Source organism: Ursus arctos, unplaced genomic scaffold, assembly GCF_023065955.2.
Source record: "Ursus arctos isolate Adak ecotype North America unplaced genomic scaffold, UrsArc2.0 scaffold_5, whole genome shotgun sequence".
Lineage (NCBI taxonomy): Eukaryota > Metazoa > Chordata > Mammalia > Carnivora > Ursidae > Ursus > Ursus arctos.
In genome coordinates, this window is record NW_026623067.1 from 58,140,280 (window position 1) to 58,159,590 (window position 19,311).

General features: G+C 36.1%; 2 protein-coding genes across 4 annotated transcripts in view; one reads left to right on the forward strand and one right to left on the reverse strand.

The window, feature by feature from the left end:
* ANKRA2 (ankyrin repeat family A member 2) lies at window positions 1–12,347 on the reverse strand. Of its 2 annotated transcripts, XM_026498798.4 has the most exons (10): window positions 12,021–12,319; window positions 11,649–11,761; window positions 8,094–8,486; window positions 7,299–7,457; window positions 4,941–5,006; window positions 2,661–2,758; window positions 2,046–2,171; window positions 1,689–1,755; window positions 1,085–1,165; window positions 1–513 (listed from the first exon to the last, which is right to left on the reverse strand). In XM_026498798.4, exons 3-10 carry the CDS (start codon window positions 8,380–8,382, stop codon window positions 458–460), a joined length of 942 nt encoding a protein of 313 aa, XP_026354583.1. In that variant the 5' UTR covers window positions 8,383–8,486; window positions 11,649–11,761; window positions 12,021–12,319; the 3' UTR covers window positions 1–457. The 2 variants fall into 2 exon arrangements, with proteins under 2 accessions (XP_026354583.1, XP_026354582.1); XM_026498797.4 differs by lacking the exon at window positions 11,649–11,761 and having other exon boundaries at window positions 12,021–12,347.
* The window catches only part of UTP15 (UTP15 small subunit processome component), an 18,129-nt gene continuing 10,927 nt past the window's right edge, over window positions 12,110–19,311 (forward strand). Inside the window, exons 1-6 of one of the 2 annotated variants that reach the window (XM_044384127.3) lie at window positions 12,391–12,532; window positions 12,748–12,857; window positions 15,568–15,740; window positions 17,202–17,294; window positions 17,394–17,578; window positions 18,588–18,766. In XM_044384127.3, coding sequence (XP_044240062.1) covers window positions 15,651–15,740; window positions 17,202–17,294; window positions 17,394–17,578; window positions 18,588–18,766 — 547 coding nt within the window. In that variant the 5' untranslated portion in view covers window positions 12,391–12,532; window positions 12,748–12,857; window positions 15,568–15,650. Of the gene's footprint in view, window positions 12,533–12,747; window positions 12,858–15,567; window positions 15,741–17,201; window positions 17,295–17,393; window positions 17,579–18,587; window positions 18,767–19,311 lie in introns of both variants that reach the window. The other variant, XM_026498796.4, reaches the window with a different exon arrangement.

Here is a 19,311-nt window from a genome sequence, read left to right on the forward strand (position 1 = left end):
AACAGAAAAAGAAAGTACTTTATTTATTTATAACATCATTTTGTAAACAATCACACTGTGCATTTTTAAATTCAACAATAACAAATTTTTTTCCTTTAGATTTATAGCAAACCTGTGTGAAGTCAATGAGTTAATACAAGAGTGAAGATGAACAGGGTAGAATAATTTTTGAAAATGTTAAATTACAGCACTTGATACAAAGACAGATAACTATCTGTACCATAAAAATTTACATGCCACAAAACATTAATTTATAATTTTAAATATGCAGTAAAACACATTTATAAAAAAGCATCAACATTAATTTTATTATAAGCCAGTGAATTAGAGGAATATTAAAACTTACTAAAACCAGTAAATTTTGCAACTGAGGTAAAAATTTTAAGTAAACAAAACTATCATTTATAAGAGCCAAAAAGTAAATGGAAGGGCAGACAACACTTCTTGACAACTATGTCTACTCCTTGATATTCTGAAGCAGCTTCAGTAAATGTGACTCAATGACCTGTTGAACTAGAACAGACAGGTTATCAAGACCACAGCATGTTGATCACAAAATTTTACACAGAACTATCAAATTCAACTTAACGTCAATTTTTCCTTAAAATAAAGTTATTCCTCCTATTCCGAGGATATACGTCCAGTAACATATACTCACTGAGGATGGTAAGATCGCAATGCAATACTTAGTGCACTTAAAACTTAGTCTGTCACTGACTTAGTGATTGTTTAATTACTGGATTCTGTTCTTGTACAAGGTGTGTTCTAAAGAACAGAGAAAGGGCAACTATAAAGCATTTTATAAGTAATTCGCTACAAAAATGTTAAACAAGTCTTGTATGTAAATAGGTGTGCACTCTAGCAACGAATTATTTGGGTTGGTGAAAAGTAATAGTAACAGACTCATTTCCAGACTTTGTAAGAATTTGTTGATTTTGCCCACAATTAAAAGTTAATGTCAGGAGTTAGGAAAACATGCCATATTTTATGACCAGAAGTGATGAGAATGGTTTAGTCCACTAGTTTGTACTGTTTATAGAGTTTTACCAACTAAAATAAAACCTGACAGTTCTAAAATACTTACCACTTCTATAGCCCAAGGCTACAGCTAAATCCATAGAATTATACCCAGAGTCAGTTTCAATGGTTGGGTCAGCTCCATTTTCTATATCAAAATAGAAAAATCTGCATAAATAAAATGAAAATGTAGATATGTTTGTCTATTAGTGGCTCATGTGCAAATAGCAGGACAGATTTTCAGCAAATTGGATATTTTTAGGATGGCCTAACAAAGCACAGAGCACATGAAGTGCACAGAATTCACTTTGGTGGGTCAGAGGGAGGACACTTCAAGCAAACAGGCATCCTCGATAACAGATGAAACTCATAAACAACTACAGACAAAACTTATGTGCAAAGACACTGTAGACAGAGAACACAATGATGGATTCAGACATGATCTTCAAAAGGAAAACAACAGGGACAAATGCCCCAAGCACAGGTGTGCTGCATGATGGAGCTGCTTCCCACATGGGCAACTCTGTGATAACAGGTGCTGCAGCAGGATTAATGTATTTAATAACAGTTAATAATTCTCCCTAGTAATACCAGGGGAGGCCAGCTTGTAAGAAATTAAAATAAAGTCCTCACATGGTATTTTCTAAATATTTTCACTTTTTTTGGCTTACCTAAGAGCATTTTTACACATTTAACATGATTTCCATGTACAGCATAAAGCAAAGGTGTCCCTCCATTCTGCAAAAGGAAAAGGTGATTTAGTTTTTCAAGGTGAGTAACATTTGAATAATTTAATATTGCTGTGAGATGTTTTACTAAAAACTGGGCATGTAAAGGTAGTTTAAGGCAATTTTCATATTTTGTGAAGAATATTTAAATCAGAAGTAATAACTGAGTTTGTACCATACTTTTTCTTCCATGTGTTTAATTATTTTTTCAAATGTTTAGTAAAATTTATTATGTCTCTCCAAACTAAATAATTCCTAGAATTTATTACAGTATTTTAAAAATCAGGATCATAGACTCACCCAATCATATTCATTTACATCAACTCCACAATCAAGCAGCATTTTGACAATATCTGTGTAGCCTTTACTACAGGCCAATGAGAGTGCACTTTCTCGACCTTTTCCTAAAAGCTGGGGATCAGCACCCTGGAGTGGCAAGTGGAGATAAAAGAATTTTCAATTCATGTAAACAAGAATATTGCTATTTCTGTCAATAAGAATTACAGTTTAGTACTTAAGTAATGTTGCGGAGTTAATAACACAAACTTCTACTCATGGATGCCCTTATTATCAGGGTTGTCTGGAGGCCTTCCTTCCTCGCTCTATCTCAGTGCTAACTAACTCTCCTTTCACTCTGGAGTTAAGTTACATCTCCCCCATGAAGCTTCTCCTGCAGGGCTGATAGTACTTTTGTTCCCAATGTACTCTGAGGGAGCTGGGCATGAAATTCTCTCTCGCTGTTTCATGTACGATTAGTTTTATCTGCCCAACTAGATCCAAGTTCCACAAGAATATGAAAAGCATGCAAAAATTTTTTGGATCCTCTACCATTACATCTAGTTGGCTGGAGATACAAAATCTTTACTCAAGACTTAAGTAACTATATGTATACATTTTCCGAGGCATTTTCCTTACATTTTGAAGTAGAAACTCTACCACAGCTATTTGCCCGTGTGCTGCAGCCCACATCAGAGGAGTAAATCCTTCTTCATCTGTGTGATTGATAACATTTTCTATTTAAAAGAAAAACAATTTTTGTCATCTAATTTAACAACCATCTATTAATACCATTATGAAAATACTGGCGTTCTAAAAGGTGGATTATACTACTCAATGAGGTTCACTTCTTGCAGACTTATTTGAAGTCCTATTATGTGCTATACGGTGCAGTCTGAATGTATTAAAATGTGCTTCCATGCACACAGCTCAGTTCATTATCTTGACGTATAAACTACCAGACATGACATAATGCTAGGTACAAGGCAGTCTGCAGAATATCAGACTCAGAATAAGGGAACTACAGTCTGAATCTTGGCTCTGTTACTTTACAGGAGTGTGATTCTGGGCATAGCACTTAATTTCTCCAATACACAGAATGATACTTTGCTTATCTCAAAGCATAGTTGGCAGAAACACAATAAAAATGAGATTATATGACAGCCCTTAGAATTACAGAAATATTTATTATAAAAACTCCAAAATCTTATTAAAGCCATCTTCTACTCTACAGCTAGCATTGCTGCCTTGGAATTTTTTTCATTCTTGCTGGTTTGCTAACAATATAATTTGCATGAAGAATGAATAATCTGAAACACAGTACCATGCAATTTTACCTTGAACTCCATTTTGTTTCCTAGAGTCAGCCTACTAGTTATAAAGTCCACAGTTTTTCCCTAAATTTATTTAGTAGACTGAAAATGAAACTTTCAAATACTTATAAACAAACAAAAATATAATAATGAAGTATGTCTCATAAAAGAATAACAGGATTTTTTATCACGTATCCTACATTCAATCAATAATACCGGGACAACCGGCTAACTTTGTGAAAAATGAAAGTAAGAGTAAAGCTTGATCTTCACCTCATTACATCAAAACATTCTGTATGTGTCAAAGATTGAAATATAAAAAAAGAAACCACAGAAATTCTAGAATAAGGGATGAATTTATTTATAATCTTTTAAGTAGAAAATTCGAAGTAGGATATAAAACTCAGAAGTTACAATGATAAAAATAAATTTAGCACTACAAAATGCTAAACTTTGTTGAAAACATGAGAATCAAAGGAAAATGACAAACTGGTAAAAAAAAATGCAACATAAACAATAAAAAGTAAATTTCTTTAATTTAGATGAGGTCATATAAATCAATATATATCAGGCAGGTCACATACAAAAGAGCTTAAATAGACCATAATTGTAAGAATCTAAACACAGCCAGTATGAGATACCATTTTTTACCCATGAGATTAGCAAAGATTAAAATTTGATAATATCTTGTGTCACTGAGGGTATGGGGAAATACAAACTCTAACTCTGGTGTGAGGACAGGACAAATATCTGGCAATATACATAAAAGTGAAAAATCCATATACCTTTTGACCCAGCAAATAAAATTGTAGGAACTTAACCTATGGATATTCTTAAAAAGAATGCCAACAAGGATGTTATTTAATAGTGAGAAACTGGAATCAACCATCGCCAAGGGGATTAGTTAAAAAATAAAAATACAGTATATATGTATGCAGCAATACAGTACAAAATTATGGACCTATTAAAAAGAATGAAATAGGGGGCACTTGGGTGGCTCAGTTGGTTAAGTGTCTGCCTTCGGCTCAGGTCATAATCCCAGGGTCCTGGGATCGAGTGTTGCCTTGGGCTCCCTGCTCAGCGGGAGTCTGCTTCTCCCTCTCCCTCTGACCCTCCCACTCTGCTTGTGCTCTCTCTCTCTCTTAAAATATATAAAGAAAATCTTTAAAAAAAATAAAAAATAAATAAAAAGAATGAAATAAATCTTTATGTGCTCATATGGAAAGATCTCCAAAATATTAAGTGAAAAAAAGTGTCATGCAGTGTGTATTTTCCCTCTTGTGTACATAACAAAAAGCAAATACATATGTTCACACATAACCCCAAAAATAAACAGGAATGTTTTCTGAAAGAGTTTCCTGAACACATAAGAAATTTAAAATGTTTGCTTTTGGGGAAAAGGTTAGGGTGGTAAGGGAGGCTGTTAACTTTTATACTTTGTAGTACTTCATTTATTTTTTTTACTACCTACAGGGTTATCTGCCTGGTGAGAGTATGCAACTATTTTTTTTTGTCTTTATACCTTCCTTTATTAAAATAAAACAACAAAAATCTAATAAATCCAATTAAATATGTTTTAAGTACAGTTAAAAAAACAGACTCTCACCTTGTTCAATTCGAGTAGCTAGGTAGAGCATCTCTCCCTGAGCAGCCAACTGGTGAACAGATAAAGCTGAAACGATACCACAAAAAGCTTCATGTTTTCCTACCTACAGGGTACACTCTCATCATGTCATTCATATTTGTGCAGCAGTTCTCCTTTCTAAAACAAAAACTTATCATTTTATTTTTTTAAAAAATTTAACTTAAAATATATCCTAACATTACAAGTAGCCATTCTATATCTGAGAATTGATATATATTTAAGGCAATTCTGACATCTGCAAAATTGTTATCAATGAATATGTAAACTTTTATGATCAACTATTGATAATGAAAATTGCTAATGATCTCGTCAATCAAAGAAATGGTTTAGGTATTTAATTTTTAAAATGCTAACTCAATATCCAAACTTATTAGGATGTTGGGTCTAAAACACACAAAGACACACCTTCTCTCTTTTTATTGATTAAATCTTCTGAAATCCCAAATATCATTATTACAAAACTCCATGAGTTTTTATTAACTTTTGGAGTGAGGTAGTAAATGGAAAAATGACTTCGAGAGTAAATTCTTGAATGCAGACCTAGTTGTGGCTAATTAGCTGTGTAACCTTGAATAAATGATTAACTGTTTTTGTCTACGACGTGAGGGACATGAACTGCATGATCTCTAGTGTTTCTTTTTAGCTCAAAAATAATGCGGTTGGACTATTTTAAGAGAATATATTTATTCATCCATCCATCCACTCTTCATTTATTTTTTTTTAAGGCAACATCTTTATTTTAAAACAAAACTAAACAGACAACGTTCTGTGAGGGTTCATCTTAAAAATTAGTATCACTTGATCCTTGACTTCAGCAATATGACTGAATGGCTTAATAGAAAGGAAAGCAATTATGAAGCACATGCAAATTTAATATGTAGACCAAAATGGCTAACAGATGAAGTAAGAGTCATGGACTCCTCCTGGCTTAACTGTTAAGCATGTGATTCAAAATCGGGAGGAATATGTGTTTCCAAAGTAAGAACATTTATTTCACCCTGCTTTAGAATATAGATGCATTTACATTATATACTCAAATATAGTTCCTAATATCAAACTGCTAACTGGTTTTCTCTCTTAACATATCTATACTACATAGAATGTTTTCTGATTTATAAAGAAAACTTCATTTTATTTCTTCTAGAATGATTCTACATTTTTTAAAAATTGTGGATTCAGGGGTGCCTGGGTGGCACAGTGGTTGGGCATCTGCCTTCGGCTCAGGGCGTGATCCTAGCGTTATGGGATCGAGCCCCGCATCAGGCTCTTCCGCTATGAGCCTGCTTCTTCCTCTCCCACTCCCCCTGCTTATGTTCCCTCTCTCGCTGGCTGTCTCTCTGTCGAATGAATAAATAAATAAAATCTTTAAAAAAAAATTGTGGATTCAAGGTTTTAAAAGGGTTAATTTCATATTCATATTATTATAGTCAAATTCAAAATTATAGTACAAATCACTCAGTATATACCATAAATCACTTGCTGATCACTGATATAATTTATAAGTAAAATGTAAAGCCTTGCACTCCAAGAACAGAAAAACAATCACAATGTCTTAGAGTGCACAAAGTTCAGAATGACAAATTGTTTGTTATAATAAGACTATAAAGATTTTAAGAATAAAAATCTGTAGGGGTGCCTGGGTGGCTCAGTCTGTTAAGTGTCCAAATCTTGATTTCGGCTCAGGTCATGATTTCAGGGTCATGCTCTCAGGGTCCTGAGACAGAGCCCTGCAACAGCCCCGTGCTAAGCATGGAGCCTGTTTAAGATTCTCTCTCTCCCTCTCCCCCTGCCTCTCCTCTCCCCACCTCTCCCTCAAAAAAAAAAAAAAAAAATATGAAAACTTGTATAAAATCTGTATGTGTATAAACAAATATAAACCTGTATTTGTATAAACCTATAAAAAGTCTGTATTAAAATCTGTATTTGTTCTTGGGGCGCCTGGGTGGCTCAGTTGGTTAAATGTCTGCCTTCAGCTCAGGTCATGATCCTGGGGTCCTGGGATCCAGTCCTGCATCGGGCTCCCTGTTCAGTGTAGAGTCTGCTTCTCCCTCTCCTGCTCCCCCTATTTGTGCTCTCTAATAAATAAATAAAATCTTTTTAAAAAAATCTGTATTTGTCCTTAACAAATACAAAACATGAAATATTTGATTATGTAGTAATGTTGTGAAAAAAATTTTAAATTACTAAAACTATCAAGATATCACTTAAGCTTTCCAAAATAGAATATGCATTTAAAGAAAATAATGTTTCAAAGCCAAACTCTTGAAAGCATTGTATTAGTAATAAGAATATTTTAATACACCAGTGAGATATACTTACAATTTGCTAATAGAGGTGTGGTTGAGACCTCATTTCCTCTGTGTTTGTTGGTCAAAGTAGTTGACTGTTTTATGGGTGAGAAGTGCTTTGTTGTAGAGGGAGTATAGACATGTCTTACTTGAATTCCCGGAGAAGGAGATGTATGGATATTGCATTCAGCTAAGTAAAATAAATTCAAACACATTAAAATAATATTTTAATGACAGAATTTAAAAGTTCCAAATTAATGTTTACATTAAAAAAGAAATACATGACATATATCTTCAACCGTTTCTCAAGTGATATTATTCTTTGCTATAAAATTTCTGTATTATCACAGTAAAGTTTCCAGAAAAAATCTGTATTGATCTTGAGTGCTTTTATTCTGAGATTAGTTTTTTTAATCAACAGATTGTTATAAAAGTAAGTCTACAATATAATGACACACTTCACTGCATTAAAGCATGGGAAGCTGATGCCAATCAAGTATTCACGGAATAGGGACTATTAAGGTAATTCATTTCTTCAAAGGCACAAATAATTTTTTTCTCCTATCATTTTAAAGCATACAATAAGAAACTTCAATTTGTACATAAACAAAGGTCACGCAAGAAAATTTTTAAAAAGTCAACATATACTTATAGACATCAAATAACATGAAATTACTTAATTTTGGTTTTGATGAGATTCTCTAGAAAATCATATTAAAATATGACTTCCAAACTCAAAATCTCATGATCAGAAAGGAAAAAAAACCAAAAACGAAAAATGAAATAAACAAAAACAAATGCAGATATTTATACCATAACTTTCAACCTTTAAATAGAACAGATGCCACTTCCAGGTCAGAGTTAACCTGATCTTGAATATTTTTACTATCCTCTTCATTTAAGGACTTCACAAATCGAGAACACACGTTCATATCAAATCGGTTAGGTAATATGAATTTCATTCCCATGGCAACACCCTGAGCTGATCCTTCTTCTGCATTCGAGTCCAGCTGATGTTCTATTTTAATGTCTGGCATGCCAGTTAGACTGTAACTGTTGGGACACTCTTCCACTATCAGCTGGGCTCCAATATCCAGATTTGCTGATGTAGCCATGATTTCAACTGCAGTTTCAATAATTAAAACACTCCTTCATGATTTCCTCTTCATTTTATAGGAGTGGTATCCACTGTGTTCTTGGAATTCAGATATTGAAAAATCTGAAAGAAAAAAATTAAAAATATCATATCAACTTAGCTAAAGTACACAAAATAAGCAGAGTCCTCTTGTAAGCATCAACACATAATAGTAAGCATACAATGTTCAGAGGCAGCAGCTGGGTACGAATCCAAGCTTCACCACTTATCAGCTGTGTGAACCTGTACATTATGCAACCTCCCTAAGCCTCAATCTCACCTGTAAAATGGAGGTGTCACCATTAACCTCAGAGGAACTTGGTAAAGATGAAATGAAATACAGTAACATTCTCACCTTCATCACTAGGTTCCAACAAATTTTACTCTTTTCTCCCCTTTCCTATTCCTGAACATTGCCAAATGAACAGAAGATCAAGGTAACAATGAAAAAAACTTCATGCTCTTTCACCAAGTTAGACTAGACCAAGCAGATGGCAGATATGAACCAGGAAGAGGGCCCTCACCAGAACACAACCATGCTGGCACCTTGATCTTAGACTTCCCGGCCTCCAGAACTACCCAAAATTCCTGCTACAGCAGAAGCCCACAGAGGACTTGGAGGCACTTCATCAAGATGGAAAGAAGCCAGTTCCTACTGGGACAAAACACTGTAACAAATTCCTGATAGCATCTTTTTCTCAAAAATTTGACATTTGTTGTTTTCATAGTTCAAGTGAGTGATCCTTTCATTGATTGCTAGATTCTTTAAACCACCTTCCAATGTTAAAGTGCCAAGACTTCATTTCATAAATTAAAATGGCTAAAACATTAAAAAAAAAACCCTTCCATGTGAAAACTTTAAACTCTTACCTGTAGTTCACCTTTTAACACGCTATGTTTATAAATGGCTCTCGGTTTGAATTTAAGATAGAACTCATATTGTACCCATGTCTATCAGCGTCTACAACACCTGTGACTCTTGGATAGGTAAAGGCTTTACAAAGTTTTGGTTATGATGAAAGATATACTTATTTATCAGTTTTTGTTCAGTTCAAATGTTATTAACTTAATATAGGTTTTTATGAAAACTGTTACTATAGAAACTATAGATTATAGATTGGCTTCCTTTGCTTTATCATCTCTAGGGCAATAGGATCAAACAATAATTTTTAGATCTCAATTTTTGTAATAAGTATAAAGAAATAAGAAGTATAAATAAGAACTGATTTTTTTCAAGTATAGATAATCAAGACATGAATTCAATAAATGCAAACTCTCAAAGCACAGGTTATAAGCATACCTGTTATGGGATCATTTACTATTATTTTATAATGAGTTTTTAGTAATCACTGGCACTTACCTATGAACCTTAATATAATTTCAAGAAAATTTCATTATTGTACCTAAAATTGTTTCTAAAAAATGAAGAACTCCAAGATTATAAATGCCCAATGCATATAATCCCTAAGAAAGGAGGAAGAAAATTAAAACATCTAGTTAATCTTTTAATGTTAGGATTTACTGCCTCTTAGAAATTTTGAGAGGGTGCAGGATGTTTTAAAATTGGAACTTAAAAGGAAAAATGTGTTAGGATCACAGTGGAGCAGAGGTTGGCAAACCACACATGTACAGATAACTACTATTTTCAGTTTTAAAACATTTTCCAAGATTGATCCTTATAACAATCCTTCGAGTAGTGAGGGTAGGTAACTGTCATTTCCTATGTAGAGAAAAGAAAAAGGGAGCTTATACATTATGAAGGACCTATCCAGCTCTTTGGATAGATCATCTTGACCACTAATATAAGAAGCGGCACTAAACTAATCCAAACTTCCAAGGGACAAGAGGTGAAGAAATAACTACTACTACTACTACTACTACTACTACTAAGAAATAACAAGTAGTAGTAGTAGTAGTAGTAATAATAATAATAAAGTAATAGTAGTAGTAGTAGTAGTAAGAAATAACAAGTAGTAGTAGTAGTAATAATAATAAAGTAATAGTAGTAGTAGTAAGAAATAACAAGTAGTAGTAGTAGTAGTAATAATAATAATAATAATAAAGTAACAGGTAATAAGGTCAATAATAATAATAAAGTAATAGTAGTAGTAGTAAGAAATAACAAGTAGTAGTAGTAGTAGTAATAATAATAATAAAGTAACAGGTAATAAGGTCAAACAGGTCAATAAGGTCAATAATAAGGTCAATAAGGTCCTTTAGAAAAAGGAAAGAGGGAAACCAGAACAGAAAATGAGCTGTGATTCAAATGGAGATGGAAGCGCAATGCAGAGGGCTTTAAAAATGTATTGCAAGATATGGACTGTGTTTCCTGAGGAAAGAACCATCTCCCACAGACTCCTGCCCAGAGCTGGCCTAAATGCAATCCCCTGAGCTCTCTTAGCACAGTGCATTTATTTCTATTTTTGGTATTTATCACTCTCTTGAAAGTTTCCACTTAAACTCCAAAGAAATTGAAAACTTCTCTAGGATGGAGCCCACTCTTACTAACCTTTGCACACAAAGCAGAGCCTGATTCTGTCAGATGGTCCAGAAATGTTTTTATTTTTTTTTTAAAGATTTTTATTTATTTATTCGACAGAGATAGAGACAGCCAGCGAGAGAGGGAACACAGGCAGTGGGAGTGGGAGAGGAAGAAGCAGGCTCCTAGCGGAGGAGCCTGATGTGGAGCTCCATCCCATAACATCGGGATCACGCCCTGAGCCGAAGGCAGACGCTTAACCGCTGTGCCACCCAGGCGCCCCCAGAAATGTTTTCTGATCTCAACTTCAACATCGTTTTACATTCTTTTCTATCCTGAAATGACCCTGCAAGATGCCCACAACAAAGGCTTGCTAATTAGATTTGGCTTTACATTCTCAACATCACTACTAACTAGCTCTGCAACCCTGGACAGAAAAACTACATACGTTTCCTGAGACGCATTTTATTAATCTATACAATGTAGATGGTTGAAATAGACATCTCTAATACTCTCTCTAGCTCTAAACATTTTCCATGTCATAAATCAGGGTTTATAGATGGAATGGAACTACTGGTCTTTGAGGGGAGAACTAGGCAGAGGAAGGAGTGAAAAAAGAACGCTGTCTTGCCACTATTCCAGAGGAGACGAGCCAAATTGACTGGTTAAGCTAAGATTTTGAAGACTAGGAGAAGGAGATGGGGAAACATGATCGAGAGTAGGAGGCGGTGAGAAAAAGAGGTATGGCCAAGGATAGCTAGGATTACCTCCATCGGTCAGAGCCCAAGGATGAAGGGAGAGACACACTGGGCAACTGTGCTAGTCCGCGGTGGATCCTAGTAACAGGAGACCCCTGGTTCTTCCTAATCTTGAAATTGTCCTACAAGGACAGGAAGGTGCTATGAAAATGAATGATGCCTCACGGGCGACAGGTGTCCCAGCGTCCCAGGACAGAAGCCCGCTGGAGGGGACAGGAGTAGTAAGGGAAGTCCGCTCGGTCGCCACCCGCCAGCTCCGCCTGAAAAGTCCCAACACAGCTCAAGTACCGCTGCGGAAACTAGTTCACCCACAGCGGGAGGGTCAGGGGGACAGGGGCCGGAGGCCGACTGACTGGGTAGGAGCGCAGGCCTCGCGACTACCTTCGACAGCCGACAGCGAGTCGGGCCTTTCCATCTGCGGCCACAGAGTCACTGCAGGCCCCCAAACCCCGGCTTGTTTTGACCGCGACGTCACTTCCGATTTCTTCTTTCGGTTTCTGGCCAAAAGACGTTCCGCGTCACTGCAGCCGGGAGGCCTTCCAGGTTTTTTTTCACCGCCGCTGGTCGGTCTTTATTGCCGGAGTACTACAGAGACTGGGTCACTTCAGAAGACCCTCCTGGGTCACTAGGGCGACACCCGTCTGGCCCTCGGATCAAGTCTCCTCCCCTCCCATCGCCCCGCCCTCCTGGCCCGCCCCTGCGACTCTCGGGGTGCGTAAATCGCGTGGGCTTACGCCATTACGTCACTTTTGTGCGACTGGCCTGACTGTTCAGGTCTTGGCGGCTCTCTGGCAGGTCCGCGTGATCTTCCGCAAGTGAGCGTCAAGAGTCCGGGAAGGGGGCTGGCGGAATCCAAGAAGTTCTCCTTGGACGCAGAGTGTCCCGCGTGGCAGGTGAGGTGGTAGGTAGGTGAAGGCGGCTCCTAGTGAGGGTAGTTCAGGCTCACATCGGGCCTTCCTTGGTATCTGGCATGCTCCTCTGGGGCTTCCCAGTCTTCACGGAACGGCTAAAATTCCTTAACCAGCTTCTTAGGATCCCCGCGATTTCGCTTTGACGTAGATTTGCCTCTTCCACGATAACATCCTCTCCTCTTGTGACCCGTTATTAGCCCGCATCCCTCCAAGGCATTGGACAAATTTCCATCTCTGTCTTTGCTTGTGATGTTCTCCCGATTTCGAAGGCTGCCCTTGTCCACCGCGCTTGTGCCCATCTTAAGAGGTCAGTCCGTTTTAATATCAGAGGTCAAGGCCCAGTTGAAATGCACACTTGGAATCTTTCTGGGACTGCCCGGTTAGAATTAAGAATCTGTTTTGAGCTCGTAGTTCTCTGTATGTTATAGTGTATATTTGATATTCCGCATTGTATTGTAGTATCTATTATTAATCTAGTCCCAGTTTCTCCGGCTCTGACCTCTCCCTGATCATTTTCTTCCTTTTCATTTTCACATCATTTCTTGCTTCCATGCCTTTGTTTTGTGTCATGTTCCCCCTCCCTCACCTCCAGTGTTGTATCTCACTTTAATCTGGCAAACCACTGTAACTACTCCTCACTAGTATTTTTTTTTTTTAAGATTTGGTTTATTTGTCTATGCGAGAGAGAGCGAGCGCGCCCGCACCCGCACGAGCAAGGGGAGTGGCAGGCCGAGGGAAAAGCAGGCTCCCTGCTGAGCAAGGAGCTCTCTGCGCTGCGGTCTCCATCCCAGGACCCCGGCATCAAGACCTGAGCCACCCAAGCGTCCCTACTCCTTACTTATAAACTTTTAAAGCTTTAAACCTTTTCTCTCAAGGCAGAGTTATGTACTCCTTTGCCGATATTCTAGTAAGGGGTGGTTTTGCCTGTATTACAGTAAGGGGCGGAGGCCCGCACGCTAGATTTGGCCTGGCGACTGTTTTCTTCTCGCAGCCAGTGAGCCTAGAATGGTTTTTACAGGTTAATATTTGCAATCTGGTGATGGGAAACACCATCACCAAGTAAGTGAAATCTTTTTCCCTTGGTTCAAAAATCTCATTCTTTCATTCATAAACATAAAATTGTACTCATAATTATTTGGGGGGGGGTGTTAGTAAAAAATTGGGATTTTTTTTTCTTGCTTGCTTTCTTGTAACTACATAAGACTCTCCATTTTGCCTGTCAGTCTGCAAAGCCTAAGATATTTATCATGTGGCCCCTTACAGAAAAAGTTTGTTGACTCTTGATGTGTAGCATTGTTCATATTATAGACACCACGTGTGCCTTTAATTTTGTTTTTCCATAGAACCCAGCACAGTGCTTCCTTTCTTTCCTTCCCCAAGTATTCTTTAAGCACATAAAAAAAAAAAAATCTTCCAGATACGAAATGTTCAGTTTAATGGGAAAAAGAGATTATTATAAATTCAGTGTTACTATGCACACAGACAGAAATATGCAGAATGAAGTAGGATTAGGAGTTTGGAGAATGATGGAGGATGTGATCCTTGAGTTGAGCTTTAAAAAAGATAAAAAGGAAGTGGGTAGATAGAGATCATTCCTGGCAAAGAGGACAAATGAGCAAAGACAGGGAGAGAAGAAAGAGCATGGTGTGTTAAAGGGAATAACAAAGAGGTGAAGATGGAAAGGTAAGTAAGGGCCAGATCACAAGCTGTGTTAAGGAGCTCGGACCTTTGTTTTCAGGCAGTGTTGTGCTTTTAGCAAAAGCTGGATATGCTGGGTAGTTAGGTCTTGCTGATGGCTATTTAAAAGATGAAATGAGGGAATCAAAGGGCCCTTATACTGCACTATTTCTGTAGATGAGAAGGTCTGAGTTAGAGCAGTGGAACTTGGTGGAGTGGACATGATAGAGTTTAGGGAGGTAAAATCAGGAGATCTTGTTAATTATTTGGATGTTAAAAGTGAAGAGGAAGCACAAGTCAAGGCTGATTCCATATTCCTAGCGTCTGCCGATCACCTGCTAAAATGGAGAATATTGGAGGGTGCGAGGGCACTGTTTTACTCAACATTGTATGTCTTGAGCCCAGAACAGTGTCCTACATATTGTAGGTACTTCAATGAATAGAAAAGTTTCCTTGTTTTTAATTGTCGATTGTTACGTTTCATCAAAAGAACCTTTAGAATATGTCATACCTGTTTATTTTGGTGTTCCTGCTGTACTGTTTTCAAGCTTTTTGGAACAGATGATGAGTTGCACCACTGATAAAATGAATCTCTTTTGCAGTTGAATAGTCCTGGAGAGACATTTTGGCTTAATTCCATGTCAGTTAAAAGTTTTAATTCATTTTTATCCTATTCTGTCATTTAAATTGAGAATTTAATATGAGAATTGCATTATTCTTGTTTCTTTTCTTACTGGTTTTAAACTTTTTAAAATTAATTTAATTTTTACTTTATTTTAAGCTTTTAAATTTAAACTTCTGCATCAGAATATTAGCTTTTAATTTTAAGTTTTTAAATTTAATTTTAAACTTCTATGTTAAAAAATTAGCTTTGTTTTCCTTCTTGGTATCTCTAACGCTTTCAGGAAGTCAGGACCCCAGACTATGTTCATATAGAATAAATGTCATCCTAAATTTAATTTCAGGACACTTTTGTATTTGCGGTTTCACCTTCATGTTTTCTGTTGTTAACAAATAAACAGTTTAAGCCAGTGAACTTCTTCTGCTTTGGCCACTGGATGGCTGAGCCAGATTTATTTCCATGTGTTGTAAATTGGTTAGTTAGATCTGAGAACATTTGTGTACAGCCTCTGTGTATAGCTGAGTAGATGGTGCACTTTGGTAGCCCTGTCTGTATTCTACTTGCTTCCTTTAGATTGTCTCTTCTGTGTTAGAATTAAATGGTTTATTGGTCACTAATCTATAAGCTGCCACACAGTCTTTGGAAAAGGCACAGAGTGAAAATGGTAACTATACAGGTTAAAGAATAATATGTGTATATAAAATATTTTCTTTTCCAGATATAAAGCAGAGTCACTATAATTATTTCTAAAGTCAGTTTCAAACTATTTACCCTTGGATAACAGTCAAATTATATGAAATTATGGCTGGTTATAAGCCTGCAGCTATTCAGACATATCCTGTACTTGGTGAAAAAATCACTCAAGACACACTGTACTGGAACAACTATAAGGTAAATATAGATGGTAATGAGGGGTTTGCATTTATGCTTCTTTCTCCAGCATATATTACACTTTGGATACTCTAATAGAGAGCTAATAACTAAAAAGAATATCAGCAGTTTACAGTTTGGGTGGAAAATTTGATATCTGATATTTTTTCTTGGAAGTTTTAAATTAAAAGTCCATGCTGCTTAATGATTTTAATCATATTAGTGCCTAGCAAAAAATAGATTAATGAATCCCAAATGAAATAGATTTTTGAATTTGAATCTTGTAGGCAAGAGTTTTTTTTTGTGTTTTTTTTTTGCCTTTCTAAAACTAAGAAAGAAGTGATGCAGAATTAGTTCTTGTAGACTACAAAGGCTTAAAAATGATTTTTTTAAAAAAATGAACAATTAAATAGAGAAATGGAAAAAGATTGAGATTGGAAGATTTCTGGAACAAGAAATTTAAATGACCAGTAAATAAATCAAAGAGCTGTAGCTTCACTCAGTAATTAAAGAAATGTAAATTAAAACTAATTTGTGTACTATTTTTCATCTGTTATAGTGGTGCAAATGAGAAATTTCGGTCATCATTGCTCCTTGAGGGAGAACTGGTGCAAACTTTCTGGAGGGCAATTTGACATTATCATGATAAAAATACCTTTTGTCCATGTAAATTCTGCACTTTGGAACTTACTCAATGATTGTACTCCCCCAAATTTGCTATGATATGCGTCTACAAGTGTTTATTAAAGTATTATTTTTAATACTAGAAATTTTGGAAAAATCTTGTTTGTTAGTAGTGGACTGGTAATGTAAATTATGATGTATCCTATAATGGATGGCAAATCTATTGATCATATGAAAAATTAGCTAAGATGTGTTATTAAGTGAAAAAAAGCAAGGTGCAGAACAGCCTGCATAGTATGATCTTTGTGTTGGTTACAGAGTAGATAGTTAAATGTATGCTGGTATAGGCATAACTTTTTTCCCCCCAGCAATAATTGCAGAAAACTCTACAGCTGTAGATAAAGAGTGAGGTATAGTTTTCCAGCCATATATTTATTTACATTAATGGCAACCAGGATAATCTGGGTGATGGTGTTTGAACCTTTTTGCTTTCTTTATACTTCTATATTAAATACATCCTAGTAAATGTTATTAAGAACAGAGAAATGAGGGGCGCCTGGGTGGCACAGCGGTTAAGCGTCTGCCTTCGGCTCAGGGCGTGATCCCGGCATTCTGGGATCGAGCCCCACATCAGGCTCTTCTGCTATGAGCTTGCTTCTTCCTCTCCCACTCTCCCTGCTTGTGTTCCGTCTCTCGCTGGCTGTCTCTATCTCTGTCAAGTAAATAAATAAAATCTTAAAAAAAAAAAAAGATGTTAAAGAACAGAGAAATGATCAGTAAGAAATTATGTAATGCTTAAAAGGTCTTAACCACTTGTAACTCTGTTAATCCTTTGTATTATTTTTCATTTTTATTAAGACCCCTGTTCAAATCAAGGAGTTTGGTGCAGTGTCAAAAGTAGATTTTTCTCCGCAGCCTCCATATAATTATGCTGTCACAGCTTCCTCAAGGGTAAATATAATATTAAATTTATTTTTCCTTTGTGTAGTTATATTTACTGCTGATCTTGGGCTATCTGATTAAATACCATGTTTTTTTTTCTTTTTGTAGATTCATATTTATGGCCGGTACTCTCAAGAACCTATAAAAACCTTTTCCCGATTTAAAGACACGGCATACTGTGCTACTTTTCGTCAGGATGGTAGACTGCTTGTGGCTGGCAGTGAAGATGGTGGAGTTCAGCTGTTTGATATAAGTGGGAGAGCTCCCCTCAGGCAGTTTGAAGGTCATACTAAGTAAGAGCCAGGGTTTAAAATTTTTTATTTTATTTTTTTTACTGTGGTATAATTAACAAAACACTATGTTAGTTTCAGGTACACGTTCGGTATTTGTGTCTGTTGCAAAACAATCGTAATAAGTCTCATTAACATCTGTCACCATACAGTTTTAGACAGTTGGTTTTTTTGTTGTTTCTTTTGTCGTTGTAAACTTTTTTTTTGTTTTTTGGGCTTTAAATAAAAACATACAGCAGTTCTGTGACGATTATGTACCAGTGTATACTTTATTTCCTGATTTTTCTAAGACAGAGTACCTAATCTGGTCTAGTCCTATAGTCCAGTTTGATGGGGCTCATGAATTCCCTAGAATTATATGTAACATTTTAAGAAATGTATGTTTGTCTAGGGAGATTTCCTGTAGCTTTCATCTAATCAGTGAGTTCTGTGACCATTTGAGGTTAATAACCACTGATCTAAAGGCATTCTCACAACTATAAGTGAGAACTCTATAGGCTAGACTACTTTAGAGATTCTCATTTTAAGTCAAGTTGGAAGGTTGATTTTTTTTTTTCTTCTTGAAGTTAGTACTTTGCCACTAGACAAATTAAATGACCAGGGCAGTTTTATGTTATAACTTTGTATCAAGATTACCTAGTTCATTGCTGAAATTTGCTACTGATTTAAAATCTCAAGAGTTTTTTATAGTGTATTATCAGGATGGTCTTCCCCGCCAGTGCAACATTTAAAATAGAACAGAACTTCACTTAACATGATCCTACTTAATGGAAAGTCTTCTTAGAATTTTGTAAGGAACTATCCATTTGAAGTTTTTTTAATTAAAAGTACCTTTGCTCCAACATTTAGAACATTTACATTTATTGAGCACTTCTGTAGAATTGTTAACATATTAGAAAATATAATTTTAAGGCTATTAATAGTCTTAACTTCATAGAGTAGAGGTATGTTAAGAGATGGCAGACATAAAATTTTTTCTTGCTTCTTAATATATTGATTCTTGATCTTCTAGAGCAGTTCATACGGTCGATTTTACAGCTGACAAATACCATGTGGTCTCTGGGGCTGATGATTATACAGTTAAACTGTGGGATATTCCAAACTCCAAAGAAATTCTGACATTCAAAGAACATTCTGATTATGTGAGGTGTGGATGTGCTAGCAAACTGAATCCAGATCTGTTCGTAACAGGTTTGTGAACTGTTTTTCCCTCTTGAAGTTGATAATTTAATTGTGATATAATTTGATATTGCTTTGGGACTCTTTTGGGATAGAGCAGTATAAAAATTTTTTGTAAAGAAATATGTTTCTGTTTATCCAGTTGTTTTATTTCATTTTTCTTCTTTTAGTGATTGTTCTTACTGTCCTCCAGATGTGTTTGGAAGGAAGCATCAGGCTTCCGTGAAAACATGAGTGTCAGAACTGTAATGTTTTTAGTACTCTGGTTTTTACAGAGCCTCTAGTAGCCAAGAAACAAAGATAATGCAGTGCAGTGTTTGTGGGTGCTGGTGCAAAGGTTCTCAGGTGATTCAGTAGTGATAATAGCTTGAAGATCCGTATAGTTTAAGATCCTGTATAATATAGTATAGTATAGTATAGTATAATGCTTTTTCAGAAAACAGTCAGTGGTACCAGAGAGTTTGGAGTTAACTCTGTCTTCATGAATGTACACGTGTCTTTAAAATTTCATCCTTTTCTCCTTTTAAAATTAATATTTGGATACAAACACACACATT

Bases quoted from the DNA above. Each gene is read 5' to 3' on its own strand.
- ANKRA2 (XM_026498797.4), bottom strand. From the start codon at position 8,382: ATGGCTACATCAGCAAATCTGGATATTGGAGCCCAGCTGATAGTGGAA. The intron at 7,458-8,093 runs GTTGAAAGTTAT...TATTTTACTTAG, and splicing joins GGCATCTGTTCTATTTAAAG to CTGAATGCAATATCCATACA. The intron at 2,172-2,660 runs GTAAGGAAAATG...TTGCCACTCCAG, and splicing joins TAGAGTTTCTACTTCAAAAT to GGTGCTGATCCCCAGCTTTT.